Source organism: Nycticebus coucang, chromosome 11 (assembly GCF_027406575.1).
Source record: "Nycticebus coucang isolate mNycCou1 chromosome 11, mNycCou1.pri, whole genome shotgun sequence".
NCBI classification, from domain to species: Eukaryota; Metazoa; Chordata; class Mammalia; order Primates; family Lorisidae; genus Nycticebus; species Nycticebus coucang.
In genome coordinates this window covers 27,914,704-27,938,452 of record NC_069790.1, presented here as the reverse complement: position 1 = coordinate 27,938,452, position 23,749 = coordinate 27,914,704, and the positions used below count along the sequence as shown (strand labels likewise).

The following is a 23,749-nucleotide window of genomic DNA, read 5'->3' as shown; positions in this document are numbered from 1 at the left end:
GATCTTTGATAAACCAAACAAAACCATACAGTAGGGAAAAGAATCCCTATTCAACAAATGGTGCTGGAAGAATTGGATAACCACATGTAAAAGACTGAGACTGGACCCACACCTTCCACCACTTACAAAAATTAACTGAAGGAGGATAAACGATTTAAATTTAAGACGTGAAATGATAGAAATCTTAGAATAAAGTATAGGAAAACTCTTGATGATGTTGGATTAGGGAAAGATTTTATGAAGAAGACTTCAGTGGTAATCACAACAATAACAAAAATACACAAATGGGACTTAATTAAGCTGAAAAGCTTCTGCACAGCCAAGGACACAACAATTAAAGCAAAAACACAGCCTTTGGAATGGGAAAAGGTATTTGAATGGTATGAATCTGATAAAGGGTTGATAACTAGAATCTACAGAGAACTCAAATTAATAAACGAAAAAAAGAGCAAACAATCCATTCTACCACTGGGCAAGAGACATGAACAGAACTTTCTCAGAGGAAGACAAACAAATAGCTAACAAACATTTGAAAAAATTCTCATTATTCCTAATGAGAGAATTATTATTATTCCTAATCATTAGAGATATGCAAATCAAAACCACCCTGAGAGACTCGGCACCCATAGCACAGTGGTTACAGCCCCAGCCACATATACCAAGGCTGGTGGGTTCGAACCCAGCCTGGACCTGCTAAAAAAATAACAATGACAACCACAACAAACAATAGCCGGGCATTGTGGTGAATGCCTGTAGTCCCAGCTACTTGGGAGGCTGAAGCAAGAGAATTGCTTAAACCCAAGAGTTGGAGGTTGTTGTGAGCTGCACTCTACCATGAGGGCAACATAGACTGTCTCAAAAAAAGAAAAAAAAGCCACCTTGAGATATCACCTAACCCCAGTGAGAATAGCCCACATCAGAAAGTGTCAAAGATGCAGATGCTAGGGTGGATGTGAAGAGAAGGGAACGCTTTTACACTCTGGTGAGTCTGCAAACTAATACAACCTCTTTGGAAGGAAGTGTGGAGAATCCTCAAAGAACTCAAACTAGACCTCCCATTTGATCCTGCAATCCCATTACTAGGCATCTACCCAGAAGAAAAACAAAAACATTTTATCCTAAGGACATTTGCACTAGATTGTTTATTGCAGCTCAATTTACAATCGCCAAAATGTGGAAACAACCTAAATGCCCACAAACCCAAGAATGGATTAAGAAGCTGTGGTATATGTATACTGTTATGTGAAGGCCGATTGGGTGGTGGATGATGCATTGGTAGAACCCACTTTTTGAAATTGTATAGGGCAAAGAATGGCTACAAGCTCTTTTAGCAAACTTCTTTATTTCTGACCAACTTAAATAGCCAGCTCTCCAGCTAATTAAGGACACAACTCCCTTCACCATAGTTTCAAAGAAAATGAAATACCTAGGAATATACCTAACGAAGGAGGAGAAGGACCTCTATAAAGAAAACTATGAAATCCTCAGAAAGGAAATAGCAGAGGATATTAACAAATGGAAGAACATACCATGCTCATGGATGGGAAGAATCAACATTGTTAAAATGTCTATACTTCCCAAAGCAATCTACCTATTCAATGCCATTCCTATCAAAGTACCTACATCGTACTTTCAAGATTTGGAAAAAATGATTCTGCGTTTTGTATGGAACCGGAAAAAACCCCGTATAGCTAAGGCAGTTCTTAGTAACAAAAATAAAGCTGGGGGCATCAGCATACCAGATTTTAGTCTGTACTACAAAGCCATAGTGCTCAAGACAGCATGGTACTGGCACAAAAACAGAGACATAGACACTTGGAATCGAATTGAACACCAAGAAATGAAACTAACATCTTACAACCACCTAATCTTTGATAAACCAAACAAGAACTTACCTTGGGGGAAAGACTCCCTATTCAATAAATGGTGTTGGGAGAACTGGATGTCTACATGTAAAAGACTGAAACTGGACCCACACCTTTCCCCACTCACAAAAATTGATTCAAGATGGATAAAGGACTTAAATTTAAGGCATGAAACAATAAAAATCCTCCAAGAAAGCATAGGAAAAACACTGGAAGATATTGGCCTGGGGGAAGACTTCATGAAGAAGACTGCCATGACAATGGCAACAACAACAAAAATAAACAAATGGGACTTCATTAAACTGAAAAGCTTCTGTACAGCTAAGGAGACAATAACCAAAGCAAAGAGGCAACCTACACAATGGGAAAGGATATTTGCATATTTTCAATCAGACAAAAGCTTGATAACCAGGATCTATAGAGAACTCAAATTAATCCACATGAAAAAAGCCAACAATCCCTTATATCAATGGGCAAGAGACATGAATAGAACTTTCTCTAAAGACGACAGACGAATGGCTAACAAACACATGAAAAAATGTTCATCATCTCTATATATTAGAGAAATGCAAATCAAAACAACCCTGAGATATCATCTAACCCCAGTGAGAATGGCCCACATCACAAAATCTCAAAACTGCAGATGCTGGCGTGGATGTGGAGAGAAGGGAACACTTTTACACTGCTGGTGGGACTGCAAACTGGTACAACCTTTCTGGAAGGAAGTATGGAGAAACCTCAAAGCACTCAACCTAGACCTCCCATTCGATCCTGCAATCCCATTACTGGGCATCTACCCAGAAGGAAAAATATCCTTTTATCATAAGGACACTTGTACTAGACTGTTTATTGCAGCTCAATTTACCATTGCCAAAATGTGGAAACAGCCTAAATGCCCACCAACCCAGGAATGGATTAACAAACTGTGGTATATGTATATCATGGAATACTATTCAGCCATTAAAAAAAATGGAGACTTTACATCCTTCGTATTAACCTGGATGGAAGTGGAAGACATTATTCTTAGTAAAGCATCACAAAAATGGAGAAGCATGAATCCTATGTACTCAATCTTGATATGAGGACAATTAATGACAATTAAGGTTATGGGGGGGGAAGCAGAAAGAGGGATGGAGGGAGGAGGGTGGGGCCTTAGTGTGTGTCACATTTTATGGGGGCAAGACATGATTGCAAGAGGGTCTTTACCTAACAATTGCAATCAGTGTAACTGGCTTATTGTACCCTCAATGAATCCCCAACAATAAAAAAAAACAAAAAAAAAACAAAAAAAAATAAATAGCCAGCTCTCCATGTACACATTATTAATCAATAATCACAAAATGGTTTCAGGGGTCTATTGCAAAAAACAAATCATTCTTTCCCTGGAACCTGCTAATCTACTGATTGACTAATATACATTCTTCTACTCTAAAAATAATAATAGTAAAAAACATGTTGTTTGTTGTTTTCTCACTGACCAACATGTCACAAGATTGCAGCAAGGGATAGATTTTTTTTTCGGTCTCCAAGCCCATGAACACCTGGGTTACGAAACCGCAGTGGGGAAGTAGGCTGATTGTATGCCTGCTTTCTGGAGGCCCTAAAGCACCTGAAGAGCAGAAACTCATTATCTCGCTTAACCACAGCCCGGAGGTACCAATAGCTTACTAACACATGCCTTGCATGCATCAGCCTCCTGATCGTATCTCTGATGCTGGATGTTTATTTCCAAGCAATGAGGCTTAATGATAAAGCTGTGTCACTGATGATGGACTTTAACCTCCAAACAATCAGGCTTAACAGCTTTGTTTGTGAGTTAGCCTGGCCTCAAGCCTGATCAGCGAGAAATCAAAACTGCTTTTTCTCAGGCAGCTTGGGCACAGAAACATAGGCTTTTAGCCTAAATATACCATGGAATATTATTTAGCCATTAAAAAGATGGAGACTGGAGTTAAAATACGTTCTTCTTAATAAAGTATCACAAGAATGGAGAAGCAACTATTCAATGTATTTAATACTAATATAAACCCGGTAGATGATCTAAAACATGCCCACATAAGAGAATAACTCACATCAATTGAAGGTGGGGGGAGGGAGAACAAGGGAGGAAGGAGAAGCAGGAAGGGAGGGGGATGTGTGTGCTCCCACTTAATAGGCACAATGTTAGGGTGTATGGTGCACCTCTTGGGAGCGGGACTCAATTATAAGAGGGACTCTACCTAACAAATGCAAACAGTGTAACCTATTTCTTTTTATCCTCAAATTAACCTGAAATTAAAAAAAAAAAAAAGAATTCTCCATACTTCTTTCCATACAGGTTGTTTTAGTTTGCAATCCCACCAGCAGAGTAAAAGCATCTACAGATTTGGGACTTTGTGATGCGAGCTACTCTCACTGGGGTTAGGTGATATCTCAAAGATATTTTGATTTGTATTTCTCTGATGATTAAAAACGATGAGCATTTTTTCATGTGTTTGTTGGCCATTTATCTGTCATCTGCAGAGAAGTTTCTGTTCGAGTCTCTTGCCCACTTAGAATGGGGTTGTTTGCTCTTTTCTTGTTGATTAATTTGAGTTCCCTGTAGATTCTGATTATCAGGTCTTTGTCTGATTTGTAACATGCAAAAATCTCCCATTCTGAAGTCTGTCTGTTTGTTTTGGTTGTGGTACCCTTAGCTGTGTAAGGGTAGAAGGGTAGAAGCTTTTTAGCTTGATCAAATCCCATTTATTTATTTTTGCTGTTGCTTCAATTGCGTGGGGAGGGGTCTTCCTAATAAAATCTTTCCCAGGCCAATATTTTCAAGTGTTTTCCCCACATTTTTTTTTAGAATTTTTATTGTTTCGTGTCTTAAATTTAAAACTTTTATCCAGTGAGAATCAATTTTTATCAATAGTGAGAGGTGTTGATCCAGTTTCAGTCTGCTACATATGGCTAACCAGTTCTCCCAACACCATTTATTAAGTAGGGATTCTTTTTCTGAGTGCTTTTGTTTGGTTTATCAAAGATCAAATGGCGATATGTGATTGGGTTCATCTCTAGATTCTCTATTCTATTCTATAGATCTATGTCTCTATTTTTGTGCCAGTATCATGCTGGGTGTTTTGTTTTGTTTTTTTGAGACAGAGTCTCACTTTGTTGCCCTCAGTAGAGTGCAGACCGTGGCATCATAGCTCACAGAAACCTCAAACTCTTTTAGTACAAGTGATCCTTTTGCCTCAGCTTCCCATATAGCTGGGACTACAGGTGCATGCCACAACCCATGACTAGTTTTTCTATTTTTAGCAGAGCCAGGGTCTTCCTGTTGCTCAGCCTTTTAGAGTGCTAGGATTAGAGGTGTGAGCCCCTGCTCCTGGCTACCATGCTGTTTTGATCACTATAGACTTGTAGTATAACCTGAAGTCTGGTAACTTGATGCTTCCAGATTTGTTTTTATTGTATTGAATTGTATTGGCCATTTGGAGTTTTTCCTGGTTCCATATGAAATGAAGTACTTCTTTTTAGTATTTCATCCTGTGCTTTTTTATCTCCCCTACCCTGTCCCCCTGCTTCCTTGGGCTGACATGCCCCACATCCCAATAAAGGCTAAATATCTCTAGAACTTTTAGACTGTTGAGCAGAGAGAGCAGCAGCTTCCATTCCACCAATAAGGGAATAGTCTTACCTGGAAGTAGTGGCAGGTGGGCCATAAGATCTTATAGGTGAAAGTCCCAGGAGAAGGATAGGCCCAGATAATCTGCTCATTCAATGACAAGGAAGTGATAACAGAAAGTGGCCACTCTCAGATCGTTTTCATCACCAGATGGAGAGAAGATTTAAAAAATAAAATTCCTTTATTATTTTACATATAGCTTTAGAAACTTTACCCCATAAAAGATGGCCATAAAGTTCATGTGCAATTTAAAATAGTGTGTCATTTAAAATTGCACGTGAACTTTATGGCTACCATGTATTTTGAGAACATTTTTATTTGTGCCTCGTCTGCACATGTGATTTCCTGGCCTGTGATAGGAGACCTTTGATAAATAAATGGCTGGTCCCTAGAGGTGACAGAACCCTAGTGAGGCCATAATGTGAGATATGGATTGGCCCATGACGTTTATTCAGCCTGCATCAGTTCCAAGATGAGAAATCTCTGTTCTTCCCACACCTCAACCTCCTCCCCATTTCATAGCCAAAGAAGCAAGAGACTATGTCAAAGCAAAAAATTAGGAGTACACAGAGAACCTTATTTTCAGATTCCTATTCAAATACATTTTTAGAACCATCAAAAGATACTTTTGTCAAAAATTAGCAGTATTCCTTCTTGCTTTTATTAACGATAAATAGCACATTTTTTATTTGTGAACAGCTATAATCTGACAAACTACACTTGGAAAAAAATACTGAAGAGTTTTGAGGAGAGCAGCTATCATGTAAAATTGTTTACCATGCATTATTTCTCTCTGAAATCTTAGATTTCACAAATCTTGGTTGAAATATAGACATATATAATTTCTTATCTTAACGAGATAGGCAAGCCCAGACCACATCACTTTTGAATGGCTACAGACAGGCTGATCAGGCAGGCAAAGAAAGGAACCAGAAGGGAGAGAGGAAGGCCAGCTCATCCTCAGCTACAGCCATTGGGCGCCCATACCCGCACCCTGAGATAGCTCCTGGTAAAGAGATTGCACCATGGCATTGTCTGGGTGCTGTGGAATCTGCACCTGTGTTCTATTGACTCACTGCTTTTAAAAAGTGCTTTTTAAATTCCTTACCCACAGTTCAAGTTTAGATTTCACACAAAAATCTGAGTATGGGGATTTTGTTGAGAAAAAGAGGGAGGTTCTGGCCAATACTGGGCTGGCAATCCTATGGAATATCAATCAGCCAGAGCTGAGAGGGGTTCCTGCTACAGACCCAGGTCCCTTCCATCAGCCCCTTTGAGCTTGTTTTTTTTTTTGTGACCTACCTCACCTCTGGGTTGGCGGGCACAGCCTGCTCCCTGGGGACAAGGGATGCTGGGGAGAGGAGCTTCTTGCTAGAGGTAGAGGGACTTGTGACATGGGGAATCTCTCAAGCATAGGAAAACCGTTCAAAATATGGTGGGTGACACTACCAGACAGATGTGCACCCTCCCCAGGGGTTAAGACACTTACAGCATAGCAGCGTGTCACATAAGCGAGCCCACCCTATTCCGCTTCCCTGCCACCCAGGAAGAGCCTCCCATGCTGCCTGCCATCTCTGGCTCTGCTCTCTGATGACATTCCACTCCCACTAGCTGGGACAGAGGCCTGTGTCCACCATTCTGCCTGTTGAAAAATTTAATAGTTTCTACCAAGTGTTTTTTTTTTTATTGTGCTATCTCCTGGGGGAAGGGGGGTGATGCCATTCCCTTACCAATCTCTACCTCTTTGGGGGCATTTATCATATTCCTTCTTTTAATATAGTTATTTGAAGTGGTGATGATGAATATTGTTTCCAACTACTGTCTGCTGTGTGTCAGGACCTGCACTGTGTTTTTTATATACAGTATTAAACAAACTAAAAATTAAGTATTATATCTCCTATTTCACAAATAAAGAAAATAAGGGCCACTTAAGTTAAGTGACATGAACAAGGTCACCCAGCTAGGAGAAATCAAAGGGCAAGTGGCTTTCAGGGCTAGCTGACTCTGAGACCAGTACTGTCCCCCTGGAAGCCCATGCTACTTCTGTTTCCTTCACCACCATCTAATGAACTTCCAGTGTCTAATATGCATTTTGATGCTGTTTCTCAGATATTTCATGAATTGGGAGACAGTACAAAAGCCTTTGAGTAACAGGCTTTTCATTTTAAACATTTTAAGTACATTTTAAAGCAAAATAGCATTTTTAAATGTGTGGAGAGAACACAGAGCATTAAAGGGCGCAGGGGTACAGGCCGTGACTTCCTGGAGCTCTGACTTCCTGGAGCTCTTAACTCTCAGGTTCTCACAAACACTTCTGTAGATACTTGCTTAATTATTACACCTGTAAGAAAAAGATGTTACAGCCGTCAAGAACTGCATATAAAATTACCTTTAATCCTAGATCTTCCATGAAGTCTATGTTAACCAGTTTGATGAAAATATTTCAAATTGTACATAAAACCAGCACATTGTACCCCATGATTGCACTAATGTACACAGCTATGATTTAATAAAATAATAATAATAAAATACAAATCCTAGATCTTGAAAAATCATTCTCTGGGATTTCAGCAGGGCAGAATCCCAAGAATAACTAATCATTCTCAGATTCCTAAAGATAAAACAAGATGTAAAACGAAGGCACTTAGGTGTGGAAGGAACTGATGACAAGCTGCAGTCTCCTTACTGTGTCCCTTTCATCTGACCATCTCAAAAAATACTTTTAAATCTTTGCAAAATGAAGGCAGAGAAGAAGCAAGACCTGATCATGTCAGTGAAACAATTTGATGCAGTAGAAATGAGGTTTTGGATCAGAAAAATCAGGGCTTTAAACTCAGCTCTGATGATACTTCTGAAATTTAATAGAAACTGCGTAACTCCTCTGAGACAAAGTTTGTTTATGTGTTACGTGGTAGTGTCAGCATCTGCTATATGATTGTTGAGAATATAATATGAAATAGTGTCTTAAAAGTCCCTGATGGAATGTCGAGTATGTACATGAGGGAGTGGGGGAACCTCAAAAAGCCATACAGCTGATCCTCATTATTAGTAAACTGTGTATTTGCAAATTCACCTAAGGTACTTACTCAAATTTATTTGTAACATGTCAAAGTCAATATTCATAGTACTTTTGAGGTCATTCCCAGACATGCGAAAGTGACAAAAATTTGTCACCTGACAAGCATGCTCCCAGCTGAGGCAGAATAAGACAATGCTCTGGCTTCTTGTTTCAGCTTTCATACTAAAAACAAGTGTCCTTTTCCCAGGCTATATGATGCTATGTTTTTTGAATTTTTGTGCTTTTTATTGGCGGCAATTTTGCTATTTAAAATGACCTCCAACTGCAGTGCTGAAGTGCTGACTGGTGTTCCTAAGCCCACAAGGCTGAGATGTGCCATAGGGAGAAAATCTGAGGGCTGGATGGGAATCATTCAGAGGTGAGTCATGGTGCTGTTGGCCACGAGTTCTCTTGTTCTCTTCGGGCCCTAAACAGATTGCATGATGCGCACCCACATTGGGGAGGCTGATTTTTTACTCAGCATACAGATTCAAATACTAAACTGGGAAACATTCTCACAGGTACACCCAGAAATAATCTCATAGTCCAGTTGAATTGACACATAAACTTAACCCTCACAGTCTGTATTGATAGCAACTTTATAGAACATAACTACAGTGAAAATAATGAGAATTGATTGTATTCTATTTAGTTACTGTATTAGATGGTTTAAATATTGGTGGTAACAAATTAACTCCAAAATCTTCATGGCTTATAACATAGTTAAAGTTTATTTTTCATGTATGTAAAGTCTAAGCAGGTGTCTGGCAGGTGGTCTCACAAAAGGTAAGTCAGGGGCCCACACTTCTTTCATCTTGTGGCTTTGCCAACACATGAGGCCTTTGCTTCCAGTGAACGGATGGAGAAGGAATGTCATAGGTAGAACGTCTTCAGGAATCAGCCCAGAAGGGGAGCAATCACTCTGCCTTCATTCCATTAGCCACAGCTCAGTCTGAGGGTCACTTCTAACTGCAAAGGATTCTGGGAAATGTAATCTAGCAGTGTGCTGAGGCATTACCTGAATAGCCCAGTCATGGTTCCCACCATTCTTCTTAATGGTGAATGCAGTCATTTTTCCTTAGGTAAATGGCAAAATTCTTAGGTAAGCAGCATTTACGGTTTTTTTAGATTATTCTTCCATACCCTTTCTGGTGCTTCACCAGGGGAAGCAAATATGTCTCTTCTCTTGTGTCTTAGTTAAAAGATGAGTTCCTTATATAATGAGACCTCTGTGTATTCTTTGGTTCTATTAATACTTCAACCGGCCCGTTAATCCCTGCCGTAAATTTTTGACCGAAAATATTTTTGTCACTGAATAAAAGATCATAGAAAGAATAGACCAGGTGCCTTCTGTGAACAAGAGTGTTAAAATGCAAATAGTTGATAATTTATGTTTGTTCCAACTAAATTGTGGACTCACATCCAAGTTGCTTTAGCATCAGCCTGTCAAATGCTAACTGTGCCTGACACTGTGTTATTGTGTGTGTTATACTGTGTAATAAAATAACACTGATGCTACCTGGATGAAGCATCTACTACCATCTGGGATCTCTGCTCAGTCTCACTATACTTTTACGTTGTGGAGTTTCATGGGTACTTTTTTTTGGTGATCCTTCTGCTTTTGTTTTAACATCAAGGAAAGAGGCACTGACATAGTAATGACCAGGCCTCTGCTTTCAGGGGAATAATTTATAAGAAAAGTGCGGTCTTATGCAATGAATAGCTCATGGACCTCGTAGAACTCTTATAGATTCTTTCTCCCCAAAAGTTAAACTTACACATGTATTTTATACCATTTACAATTATTATACAATTTTATAGGATTCTTAACCCTACTAGGAAAAAAAAGACTGGTACCATATGATCCAGAAATTCCACTGTTATATATATGCCTAAAAGAATTAAAAGCAAGTTCTCAAAGAGATATTTGAACACCAATGTTCATAGCATCAAAAGGTGAAAGCAATCCAAAAGTCCATCAGTAGATGGACTAAACAAAATATGGTATACAATTTCTGATACATGCTACAACATGAATGAATGTTAAAAATACTATACCAAGTGAAATAAGCCAGACTCAAATGGGCAAATATTGTATAGTTCCACATATGTGAGGTACCTAGGATAGACAAATTCAGAAAGTAGAATAGAGGTTGTCAAGGATAAGGGGAGGGAACAATGGAGAGTTAATGTGGGTATAGAGTTTCTGTTTGGGGTGCTGAAAAAGTTCTGAAAATAGATAGTGGTGCTGATTGGACACATCATGAAAGCCATTTGGACCCTTAAAAGTGGTTACAATGACAAGATTGTGTACTACTTCTATTTTACCATAATAAAAAATATCACATTGAGAAGAAACTGGAATTTAGAGCCTGTTTAGCCTCAATTTAAGTTCCAGATCTGTCAGTTACTAGGTGTATGTGACTTTGAGCAAAAGATTTACTGTCTCTGACTATCCTTTTCCTCACCTATAAAAATGGGCATCCTTCTACTGACCTTAGAGGATTGTTGTGGAAATAAATGTGATTAGCCTTAGTCACTATATAAAGAGCTAAAAAGAACTAACATACTAAGTCAGTAAAATCTAGTGGACCATGCTGAGAATACAGTATCACATTGCAGAATCACTTTTTTGCCTCTGTGGAGGTAAGAATATTAACATGAAGTAATACAGATGCTGTAGGGTTTTATTTTATTTTTTAATTTTTTTATTGAGCAATAATAATAATAATAATGCAAAAAGTAACATGCACATTGTCAAATAAGAGTATGTCTATGATAGAATGCTTTGACGCCAAGGTTCAGTATGGAGTTATCAGTTAACGTTTTCATCTTATTTTTTTTCCAAAGTCTCAAAAAATAGACAACTAGTATTTATAAATAAAAATAAAAGATAATTTCAAAAACAGATCATGCCAAATCTTATAGACAATAGAAAAAGAAGAAATACTTCAAAATCATTCTACTTCATTTGGATACAACTGATATTAAAATTGGAAAAAATATATTATTATAAAGGGAAATTACAAACATATTCCACTTATAAATGAGGATGCACTATCCTAAACAATTTTTGTAAACTGTGAGGTTTTTTCTTTTTTTTTTTTTATTGTTCGGGATTCATTGAGGGTACAATAAGCCGGGTTACACTGATTGCAGTTGTTAGGTAAAGTCCCTCTTGCAATCATGTCTTGCCCCCATAAAGTGTGACACACACCAAGGCCCCACTCCCCTCACTCCGTCCCTCTTTCTGCTTTTCCTCCCCCCCAACCTTAATTGTCATTAGTTGTCCTCATATCAAAATTGAGTACATGGGATTCATGTTTCTCCATTCTTGGGATGCTTTACCAAGAATAATGTCTTCCCCTTCCATCCAGGTTAATACGAAGGATGTAAAGTCTCCATTTTTTTTTTTTTTTTTGCAGAGACAGAGTCTCACTTTATGGCCCTCGGTAGAGTGCTGTGGCCTCACACAGCTCACAGCAACCTCCAACTCCTGGGCTTAAGCGATTCTCTTGCCTCAGCCTCCCGAGTAGCTGGGACTACAGGCGCCCGACACAACGCCCGGCTATTTTTTGGTTGCAGTTTGGCCGGGGCCGGGTTTGAACCCGCCACCCTCAGTACATGGGGCCGGCGCCTTACCGACTGAGCCACAGGCGCCACCCAAGTGTCCATTTTTTTTAATACCTGAATAGTATTCCATGGTATACATATACCACAGCTTGTTAATCCATTCCTGGGTTGGTAGGCATTTAGGCTGTTTCCACATTTTGGCGATTGTAAATTGAGCTGCAATAAACAGTCTAGTACAAGTGTCCTTATGATAAAAGGATTTTTTTCCTTCTGGATAGATGCCCAGTAATGGGATTGAAGGATCAAATGGGAAGTCTAGCTTGAGTGCTTTGAGGTTTCTCCATACTTCCTTCCAGAAAGGTTGTACTAGTTTGCAGTCCCACCAGCAGTGTAAAAGTGTTCCCTTCTCTCCACATCCACGCCAGCATCTGCAGTTTTGAGATTCTGTGATGTGGGCCATTCTTACTGGGGTTAGATGATATCTCAGGGGGTTTTGATTTGCATTTCTCTAATATATAGAGATGATGAACATTATTTTATGTGTTTGTTAGCCATTCGTCTGTTATCTTTAGAGAAGGTTCTATTCATGTCTCTTGCCCATTGATATATGGGATTGTTGGCTTTTTTCATGTGGATTAATTTGAGTTCTCTATAGATCCTGGTTATCAAGCTTTTGTCTGATTGAAAATATGCAAATATCCTTTCCCATTGTGTAGGTTGTCTCTTTGCTTTGGTTATTGTCTCCTTAGCTGTACAGAAGCTTTTCAGTTTAATGAAGTCCCATTTGTTTATTTTTGTTGTTGTTGCAATTGCCATGGCAGTCTTCTTCATGAAGTCTTTCCCCAAGCCAATATCTTCCAGTGTTTTTCCTATGCTTTCTTTGAGGATTTTTATTGTTTCATGCCTTAAATTTAAGTCCTTTATCCATCTTGAATCAATTTTTGTGAGTGGGGAAAGGTGTGGGTCCAGTTTCAGTCTTTTACATGTAGACATCCAGTCCTCCCAACACCATTTATTGAATAGGGAGTCTTTCCCCCAAGGTATGTTCTTGTTTGGTTTATCAAAGATTAGGTGGTTGTAAGATGTTAGTTTCGTTTCTTGGTTTTCAATTTGATTCCAAGTGTCTATGTCTCTGTTTTTGTGCCAGTACCATGCTGTCTTGACCACAATGGCTTTGTAGTACAGACTAAAATCTGGTATGCTGATGCCTCCAGCTTTATTTCTATTACTAAGAACTGCCTTAGCTATACGGGGTTTTTTCTGGTTCCATACAAAACACAGAATCATTTTCTCCAAATCTTGAAAGTCCGATGTTGGTATTTTGATAGGAATGGCATTGAATAGGTAGATTCCTTTGGGAAGTATAGACATTTTAACAATGTTGATTCTTCCCATCCATGAGCATGGTATGTTCTTCCATTTGTTAATATCCTCTGCTATTTCCTTTCTGAGGATTTCATAATTTTTTTTTTTTGTAGAGACAGAGTCTCACTTTATGGCCCTCGGTAGAGTGCCGTGGCCTCACACAGCTCACAGCAACCTCCAACTCCTGGGCTTAAGCGATTCTCCTGCCTCAGCCTCCCGAGTAGCTGGGACTACAGGTGCCCGCCACAACACCCGGCTATTTTTTGGTTGCAGTTTGGCTGGGGCTGGGTTTGAACCCGCCACCCTCAGTAAATGGGGCCGGCGCCCCACCGACTGAGCCACAGGCGCCGCCCCATAATTTTTTTTTATAGAGGTCCTTCACCTCCTTCGTTAGGTATATTCATAGGTATTGCATTTTCTTTGAAACTATGGTGAAGGGAGTTGTGTCCTTAATTAGCTTCTCATCTTCACTGTTATTGGCGTATACAAAGGCTACTGACTTGTGGACATTGATTTTATATCCTGAAACATTACTGTATTTTTTTGATGAGTTCTAGGAGTCTTGTGGTTGAGACTTTGGGGTTCTCTAAGTATAAGATCATGTCGTCAGCAAAGAAGGAGAGTTTGACCTCCTCTGCTCCCATTTGGATTCCCTTTATTTCCTTGATTGCCTAATTGTATTGGCTAGAACTTCCAGCACTATGTTGAATAGTAAAGGTGACAGAGGACAACCTTGTCTGGTTCCAGTTCTAAGAGGAAAAGCTTTCAGTTTTACTCCATTCAGTAAAATATGAGCTGTGTGTTTGTCATAGATAGCTTCAATCAGTTTTAGAAATGTGCCACCTATGCCTATACTCTTCAGTGTTCTAATTAGAAAAGGATGCTGGATTTTATCAAATGCTTTTTCTGCATCTATTGAGAGGATCATGTGATCTTTATTTTTGCCTCTGTTAATATGGTGGATAACATTTATGGACTTGCGTATGTTAAACCAGCCTTGCATCCCTGGGATGAAACCTACTTGATCATGATGAATGACTTTTTTGATGATAAGCTGTAATCTATTGGCTAGGATTTTGTTGAGAATTTTTGCATCTATACTCATGAGTGAGATTGGTCTGAAATTCTCCTTTTTGTTTGGGTCTTTTCCTGGTTTTGGTATCAGGGTGATGTTTGCTTCATAGAATGTATTGGGGAGGATTCCTGCTTCCTCAATTTTTTGGAATAATTTCTGCAGTACAGGAATAAGCTCTTCCTTGAAGGTTTGATAGAATTCTGGTGTGAAGCCATCTGGACCAGGGCATTTTTTGGTTGGAAGATTTTTTATTGTTTCTTTGATCTCAGTGCTTGAAATTGGTCTGTTCAGGAGCTCTATTTCTTCCTGGGTAAGTCTAGGGAGAGGGTATGATTCCAAATATTGATCCATTTTCTTCACATTGTCAAATTTCTGGGCATAGAGTTTCTGGTAGTATTCAGAGATGATCTCTTGTATCTCTGTTGGATCAGTTGTTATTTCCCCTTTATCATTTCTGATTGAGGTTACTAGAGATTTTACTTTTCTATTCCTCGTTAGTCTGGCCAATGGTTTATCTATTTTATTTATTTTTTCAAAAAACCAACTCCATGTTTCATTAATTTTCTGAATGATTCTTTTGTTTTCAGTTTCATTGATCTCTGATTTAATTTTGGATATTTCTTTTCTTCTACTGACTTTAAGCTTAGATTGTTCTTTTTCCAATTCCATAAGATCACTTGTGAGATTGTTGATGCAGTCTCTTTCTGTTTTTCGAATGTAGGCATCTAAAGGGATGAATTTTCCTCTCAAAACTGCCTTTGCAGTATCCCACAGGTTTTGGCAGCTTATGTCTTCATTGTTGTTATGCTGAAGGAAGTTAATGATTTCCTGTTTTATTTCTTCCTGCACCCATCTGTTATTCAACAGAAGATTGTTTAATTTCCATGCCTTTGTGTGGGGTCCGGCGTTTTTGTTAGAGTTGAGTTCCACCTTTAGGGCCTTATGATCTGAGAAGATACAAGGTAAAATTTCAATTCTTTTGATTCTGTTGATATTTGTTTTGTGTCCCAGGATATGATCAATTTTGGAGAATGTTCCATGGGATGATGAGAAGAATGTATATTCTTTATCTTTGGGATGGAGTGTTCTCTATGCGTCTATCAAGCACAGTTGTTCTTGGGTCTCATTTAAATCTCTTATATTTTTGTTTAATTTCTGTTTAGAGGATCTGTCCAGCTCTGTAAGAGGAGTGTTACAGTCCCCTGTTATGATGGTATTATCAGATATCATATTGCTCAGACTGAGTAAGGTCTGTTTCAAGAATCAGGGAGCATTTAAATTGGGTGTATAAATATTTAGAATTGAAACATCTTCTTGTATTTTTCCCTTGACCAATATAAAGTGACCATCTTTGTCTTTTTTCACTTTAGTTGCTTTAAATCCACATGTATCTGAAAATAAGATTGCAACTCCTATTTTGTTCTGAATTCCATTTGCCTGAAAATTTGTCTTCCAACCCTTGACTCGGAGCTTTAATTTGTCTTTTGAAGCCAGGCGTGTTTCTTGCAGACAGCAAATGGATTGCTTGTGTTTTTTAATCCAGTCAGCCAATCTATGTCTCTTCAGTGAGGAATTCAAGCCATTAACTTTTATTGAGATAATTGATAAGTGTGGTAGTATTCTATTCATCTTATTTTGTGAGAGTCCATTGCTTAGTTTTATCTTTTGCATCAGTGTGGAGGTTAGGTTCTGTCCTTTAATTTCTGAGTTCTTACTTTGCTGCTGATCCATTGTGGTGGTAAGTGTGCAGAACAGGTTGAAATATTTCCTGTAGAGCTGGTCTTGTTGTGGTGAATTTCCTCAATGTTTGTATATCTGTAAATGATTTGATTTCTGCGTCAATTTTTAAGCTTAGCTTAGCCGGGTACAGAATTCTGGGCTGGAAATTGTTCTGTTTAAGTAGATTAAAGGTAGATGACCATTGTCTTCTTCCTTGGAAAGTTTCATTAGAGAAGTCTGCGGTCACTCTGATGGATTTGCTTCTGTAGGTCAACTGGTGCTTACTCCTGGCAGCTTATAGAATCTTTTCTTTTGTCTTTACTTTGGACAGGTTCATCACAATGTGTCTTGGAGAAGCTCAGTTAGAGTTGAGGCAACCTGGTCCAATATCCCTCTGAAAGCAGTGTGTCAAAATCTTTAGTGATATTTGGAAAATTTTCTTTTATAATATTCTCTAGTATGGCTTCCATTCCTCTGGGGCATTCTTCTTCCCCTTCTGGGATTCCTATAACTCATATCTTGGAACGCTTCATAAAGTCCCATAATTCTGACAGTGAATGTTCTGCTTTGTCTCTCTTCTTTTCTGCCTCTTTTACTACCTGAGTTATCTGAAGAACTTTGTCTTCTACCTCTGAAATTCTTTCTTCTGCATGGTCTAACCTATTGCTGATACTTTCCATTGCATCTTTAAGTTCCCTAATTGACTGTTTCAGTTCCTTCAGCTCTGCTATATCCTTTCTATAGTCTTCATATTGTTCATCTCTTATTTGAGTCTTTTTTTTTTTCGATTTCCTTTTGGTTATTTTCCACTTTATTAGCAGTTTCCTTCATTGTTTCCATCATTTCTTTCATTGTTTTCAACATGTTTATTCTAAATTCCCTTTCTGTCATTGCTAACATTTCTTTATAGGTGGAATCTTCTGCAGTAGCTACCTCATGGTCCCTTGGCAGGGTTATTCTGGACTTGTTTTTAATGTTGCTTGGAGTTTTCTGCTGATTCTTCGTCATGAGTGATTTCTTTTATCTGTTTCCTTGCCCTAATTTTCCTTTCACTTCCTCTTGCTCTTTAAGTTCTCGTGCCTATGGACTAAGGGTTCGATGAGTCCTTTTGGTACAGGACCGGAAGGGTGAGAAGGTTGAAGAGCAAGAAAGCAATGAAAGAAAGAAGGACCGAGTGAAAAGAAAAGAAAAAAAAAGAGAGAAAGGAGAGGGGGTGAGTAAAAGGAATATTGACAAAAAGAAGAGAGGCACAGAAAGAGGGAGACAGAGCAATATAGGTGTACAGTAGGGTACTTTGACACAATCTTAAAAAAACCCCACCTTCTGGGGGTGCCCAGTTGGGTGGTTCCCTTGAGGTCAGCAGCTCTTTGCTAACCTGATCAGACACAGTACCCCACCTCCACCAAGTAGAGAGGAAAGACAAAAATGTTATAAATCTAACCAAACCAAGCAAGCAGAAAACTTTAAGGGATAAAATTGGGTGAAAAACCAAACAATAGCGGTAGAAACACTAGCAAAAATGAAGTTCTAGTTATTGAAAACGGCAGCAGTGGGAAATTATAATTAAACTAGAAACATTGAGAAAGAAAAAAGATCTGTACGGAAAACGTTGAAATTAAAAAACAAAACAACATCAACAACATCAAAATAAACAAAAAAACAACCAAGAAGAAAAAAAACACAACCAAAAACAAAGCAGTATGTGTATATTGTTGAATATTGTCTGGGCAACACGTGGTCTTCTGGGGTATGAGATGTTAATCACAGTTCTTATATGACTGGAGGCTGCTGATTTCTCAAACCCCAGCAGGTAGACCCCCTAAATCTCTCTTCAGCCCACTTAAAAGGCACTTTGAACTTGTAAACTTTCTGAGCAGAAGCTTTACCAGGAAAGTGCTTGTCACTGGAATCACTGCTGAAGTGGCTATCCACTTACCCAGTGTGCCAAAACCAGTCTTACTCTGCCCTGAGGGTTAGGGCTGCAAGGTGGCTCAGACCCCACCCTTAGGCTACTCAGTCGTTAGGTTACCAGCTCCCACCTGATTCTAGCTCTGCGACCCTGAGGGCAGAGCTTGCCAGGGCAGATCACTCATAGTGCCTCCCTGTGGCCCACAGCCAAACACTATTAGCTCCATCTGGCTCAGCAAGCAGCTCAGACTGGGGCCCTAGACAATGGCCAAAGTTCTCCGCACTCCCGCTCTGGCTCTCCCCAAGGCAGTTCATCTGAGTGCCAAGTCCAAAGACACCAAAACAGTTCACAGGTAAGGCCTTTCCGGTTTGCAGTCTTGCTGCTACTGAACTTACAGTTGCGGGCAGGTTTAGCCCGATTGAACACACGCAACCACTTGCCGTTTTTCCACTGTTTTAGTCCTCCTCTTAGGGTCCAGAAGTCTCTCGCTGACTCCCTGTATCCTCACAGGGGTGATGGTAGGCAGATCCCACCAGCCAGAGATGCCTGGAGTCCTATCTCCCCAGACTCACGGTGCCCAGATGCAGGGGTTTTTTTTAATATAGGTCTTATGTCCTTGCAGTGTACCTTCATATGGGTTCCAAGACACATGCTCACATGCACACACTTGCATGCACGCACACACTCATGGAGAAATATCACTTTTACCGGGAGATCCAGTATCCTACAATTTAAGTATTTGAAACAGAATCATATTTGTAGAATCAGGCCCAAAAGCCCCCCGTGTAGCAAATATGAGCTAGGAAGTACATGCACAGGAGAGGTGGCACGTACCCATCCAGTTGGCTGTGTAGAAACTACAACACAGTAACAGCAAGGGAAGTAACATCCCTGACAGATAGCAGGAGGCAGGAAAACAACTGACGCCCTATGAGCCTTGCTCAAGCCTGGCATCAGGAGTGATGCTGAGCCTGTGACATTCAGAAAAGGTTACATTTCATCCCATTTGCTTTGCTTAGGAAAATGGGGGTCTGGGCAGGATGCATATAGAAAATGATAAAACTAAAACGGTAATGCTAACAAGGTAGTATTCAGTTATCTGGAAAAACCATCGTGGAATGAGGTGCTACTATTTAATGTATTTATATATGTTATTTGCATTGAGACATGAATAGCTAAATTTGATCTCTTTTATCACCTAATGTCTCTAGACATTAGAGGACCTATTGACCTTAGAGGATTGACCTTAGTGAATGAACGAATAAACAAGGGAAAGAATAAAACTATTTATAATATGTGCACAAGACATGTATCACTTGCATATGAGTAAAGCCATCCAAGTTTAAAACTGTCCCTTTTTTCTTTTTTCAGAGCAGAAACCACTCTCTTGGGACCAGTCATAAGCAAGAGACACCCACACTGTGACACATGCCAGTGCCACCGCCACCACCCCCTCCTCTCCCTCCACCGCCTCCACCTCTGGGAGCACCTCCTCCTCCCCCACCACCAGCACCCCCGGTAAGAGCTGGATTTTTTCTCACTGGTTCACTGTGGAGCATAAGCTATTTGAATATGCTTGAGCAAAGGGTTTTAAATGGTCAGAAGAGGCCACTGCTTAGCTTCTCTGTGACAAGTGGCATCTTTGGTAGCTGGCCCTCGAAGCATCAGGACCTGATTCCAAAGCAGCCTGGCTCAGGTATTTCTCCCATTCCTGGCAGCTCTCACCTCCACCATCGGTCTGCTGCTGTCTGCGTCATTTCCCCTCTAATCCCCGCTTCTGGGTGCAGCCTCCCAGTCTCCCTAAGTGACTTTTCTTCTCTCTGGAAACCTCAAAGCAGGGGCTGTGCCAAAGCACACCCCTGAGGAGGCACAGTGAAGTCCAGTGCTAACGTGTAATTGGGATTGTGGTAAGGATGGCTTGGACCCCTGGTTCTAGGATCAGTGAAGTTCAGTGTCATGTGAAATGCCACAATAACAAAAAAGAAATGCCACAACAATAAGTAAAAATCCCTGAATGAAGTTACTCTGTCTACACAAGACTGAATTGAGGCTATTTCAGTTTGCGTTGCTGGATTCTTTCTCTTGGTTGAATAGTTTAGGAGGGGTCACAAAGGGCATTTATTTTGTTTTACAACAGGGATCCTCAGCATTGGCATCGCTGACATTTGATTGGATGATTTTTTGCTGTGAGGTGGGTGTCCTGTACTAGCTGCCAGTAGCAGCCCCCAATTTGGCAATAAAAAAGTATGATGGCACACAAATACCTGAGACTTACTAAATATTGGACGGGTCTTTATGGAGTGTTCTCTAACAGAAAAAAATTAACCTATATGTATCATTGCCCCCAATAATCAGGTAGTTTTATTTTGAAACCTGATTTAAGAATTTAACCCTGAAGGAGCTGAAAAGAATCTATACAAGGAGATACACAGCAGTGCTATTTATTCTAGTGAAAAAAAAATAGATCTTAAATGGGTTATGAGAACTAAAGGAAATTAATTATGTCACACTCTTAATTAAAAATTGCATTATGCAATGGCGATAATTAAAATTACGTCTATATTGATCATGGAAAAATGAATGTGAAACGATGAATTAAAAATAACACATATTTTGTACATAATGAAATCAGCTATTTGATATTTGTAATAATAGCTAAGATCAGAAGAGAATTTGATAACACCAACAATAAAATTTAATATTTCATTAAGGGAAATCCTTTTCATTACAGATGTTTAAATTAAGGAAGGAAGGAAGGAAGGAAGGGAGGGAGGGGAGGGAGGGAGGGAGGAAAGGAAGGAAGGGAGGGAAGGAAGGAAGGAAGGGAAGGAAGGGAGGAATGGAAGGAAGGGAGGGAAGGAAGGAAGGAAGGGAGGGAAGGAAGGGAAGGAAGGTAGGGAAGGAAGGAAGGGAGGAATGGAAGGAAGGGAGGGAAGGAAGGAAGGAAGGGAGGGAAGGAAGGGAAGGAAGGAAGGAAGGTAGGGAAGGAAGGAAGGAAGGAAGGAAGGAAGGGAGGGAAGGAAGGAAGGAAGGGAGGGAAGGAAGGAAGGGAGGGAAGGAAGGAAGGGAGAGAGGGAAGGAAGGGAAGGAAGGAAGAAAGGGAGGGAAGGAAGGGAGGAAGGGAGGGAAGGAAGGGAAGGAAGGAAGGAAGGGAGGGGAAGGAAGGGAGGGAAGGAAGGAAGGAAGGAAGGGAGGGAAGGAAGGAAGGAAGGGAAGGAAGGAAGGGAAGGAAGGGAGGAAGGGAGGGAAGGAAGGGAGGAAGGGAGGGAAGGAAGGAGGAAGGGAGGGAAGGAAGGGAAGGAAGGAAGGAAGGGAGGGAAGGGAAGGAAGGAAGGGAAGGAAGGAAGGAAGGAAGGGAAGGAAGGAAGGAAGGGAGGGAAGGAAGGGAAGGAAGGAAGGGAAGGAAGGGAGGAAGGAAGGGAGGGAAGGAAGGGAGGAAGGGAGGGAAGGAAGGGAAGGAAGGAAGGAAGGGAGGGGAAGGAAGGGAGGGAAGGAAGGAAGGAAGGAAGGGAGGGAAAGAAGGAAGGAAGGGAAGGAAGGAAGGGAAGGAAGGGAGGGAGGAAGGGAGGGAAGGAAGGGAGGAAGGGAGGGAAGGAAGGGAGGAAGGGAGGGAAGGAAGGGAAGGAAGGAAGGAAGGGAGGGAAGGAAGGAAGGAAGGGAGGGAAGGAAGGGAAGGAAGGAAGGGAAGGAAGGGAGGAAGGAAGGGAGGAAGGAAGGGAAGGAAGGGAGGAAGGAAGGGAGGAAGGGAGGGAGGGAGGAAGGGAGGAAGGGAGGGAGGGAGGGAAAGAAGGAAGGGAAGGAGGGAAGGAAGGAAGGGAAGGAGGGAAGGAAGGAAGGAAGGAAGGAAGGAAGGAAGGGAAAAGAAAGAAAGAAAGAAAAAATGGAGGCCAGGCCCTAAGGCTTAATCTCAGCACTTTGGAAGGCTAAAGCAGGAGGAATTTTTGAGGCTGAGAGTTCCAGACGGGCCTGAGCAAGACCCTGTCTCTACAAAAAATAGAATAATTAGCTGGACATGGTGGCACATGCCTGTAGTCCCAGTTACTCAGGAGCCTGAGGCCAAAGGAGCTCTTGACCCCAGAAGTTAGAGGTCACAGTGAGCTGTGATAATGCCACTGCACGCTAGCCCAGGCAACAAAGTGAGACCTTATCTCAAAAAAAAAGAAAAAAAAATATTACTGGATCAAGGGTATGATCTGATGCTAGTAGCCTGAGTGAGGAAACCAGCAAGGCCTGTCTGTCTGGATTCTTCTTGGACTCTCTGAGCAACACCCTCTCCTTTTGGGTCTGGGGCAAGACCCTCCCTGTAATGGGGTCTTAGGACCTATAGTCAAACAAGGTGGGTCAGATAATTTCTTTTCAGGACACAAAAAGGCAGAAGGAAAGTTAAAATGTTTTTAAATTTTTATGGCTGGCTGTGGAGGAAAGGAATACTGGTTTCTATGGCCCATCTATAGACTGCCTCGAGGGAGAATGGCCTGGGAGACAGGAGGACGGGAGAAGGTCAGAGAAAAACCTGTGCTCCTGAGGCTGCTTCTGAGACCTTCATTTTGGGGTATTGTTTTCTGAGTCCCAGTATCCCTTTAAAATGTATCAAACTTGGTCACATGTAATTGAATGACCTTATATCACAAACCCTTTGTTGTAATACAATGAGAAATATAGATTACTAGAGCATCATCCTCTAGTAATCTGCCAAAAATGAATGTACCCATGAGTAGGCAATTAGACATATCCAGAATATGAGACATTCTGCAGCAGAGGTTGGCAAACTAGAGCCTGTGGGCCAGCTCACCACCTATTTTTTTACAGTTCTCTACCTAAAAATGGTTTTTACATTTTCAAATGGTAGGAAAAAATCAAAAGAAAAGTGGTATTTTCGATACATGAAAATTAAACGAAATTCACATTTTAGTCCATAAATAGCTTTATTGGAGCACAGCCAGGCTCTTTCATTTACATTTTGTCTGCAGCTGCTTTTATGCTACAGGAGCAGAGCACCAATTAAGCAAAATGTTATTCCTCCAAAAGAAATTCTATTCTTCTCATGGTAGTCTGGTATCTAAAAAATTATACTCTATTATTCCTATATTTTGAACTTTGTCAACACACAAAGTTGTGTGGAAATTTGTTTTCTCTTTTGATATGTAAATATATCCTTGGTTTCTGCCTCTTGGCCCCAATGCCTACAATATTTACTGTGGGGCCCTTTACAAGAAAAGATTGCCAACACCTGTACTATAACCGGCGGAGCTCATTCAAGCCTTTCATTCATCAGCAGCAGCGGCCAGTAACCTTGGATATGTTGGTCCTCTGCTTCATGTCCAGGAACTTCCCATCCCCTGCTTAGCTGTGACCCACTCTGCTACCACCACCCTCCTCCTCCCACAAGGTCTGGCCCTTGCCTACCTCTCAGACCTCCTACCATACCCCTCTCCAGGGCTTTCTGACTCAAGATTTTTGCATAGCTATTCCTTCTGCCTGGAAAGCTCTTGCTATTCGTGGTCAGTCTCTTTCTCCTACCCATGGCTGGCTCTTA

The 23,749-nt window shown here is 40.5% G+C and overlaps 1 protein-coding gene across 2 annotated transcripts in view; it reads left to right on the top strand.

Moving 5' to 3' along the window:
* Positions 1-23,749, top strand: part of WIPF3 (WAS/WASL interacting protein family member 3) — a 170,986-nt gene that overhangs the window by 36,962 nt on the left and 110,275 nt on the right. For both annotated transcript variants that reach the window (XR_008383642.1, XM_053608977.1), the window contains exon 2: positions 19,585-19,731. Coding sequence is in view for 1 of the 2 variants with exons in the window: in XM_053608977.1 (XP_053464952.1) it covers positions 19,642-19,731 (90 nt within the window). In the remaining variant the exon portion in view is untranslated. The remainder of the gene's footprint in view (positions 1-19,584; positions 19,732-23,749) is intronic.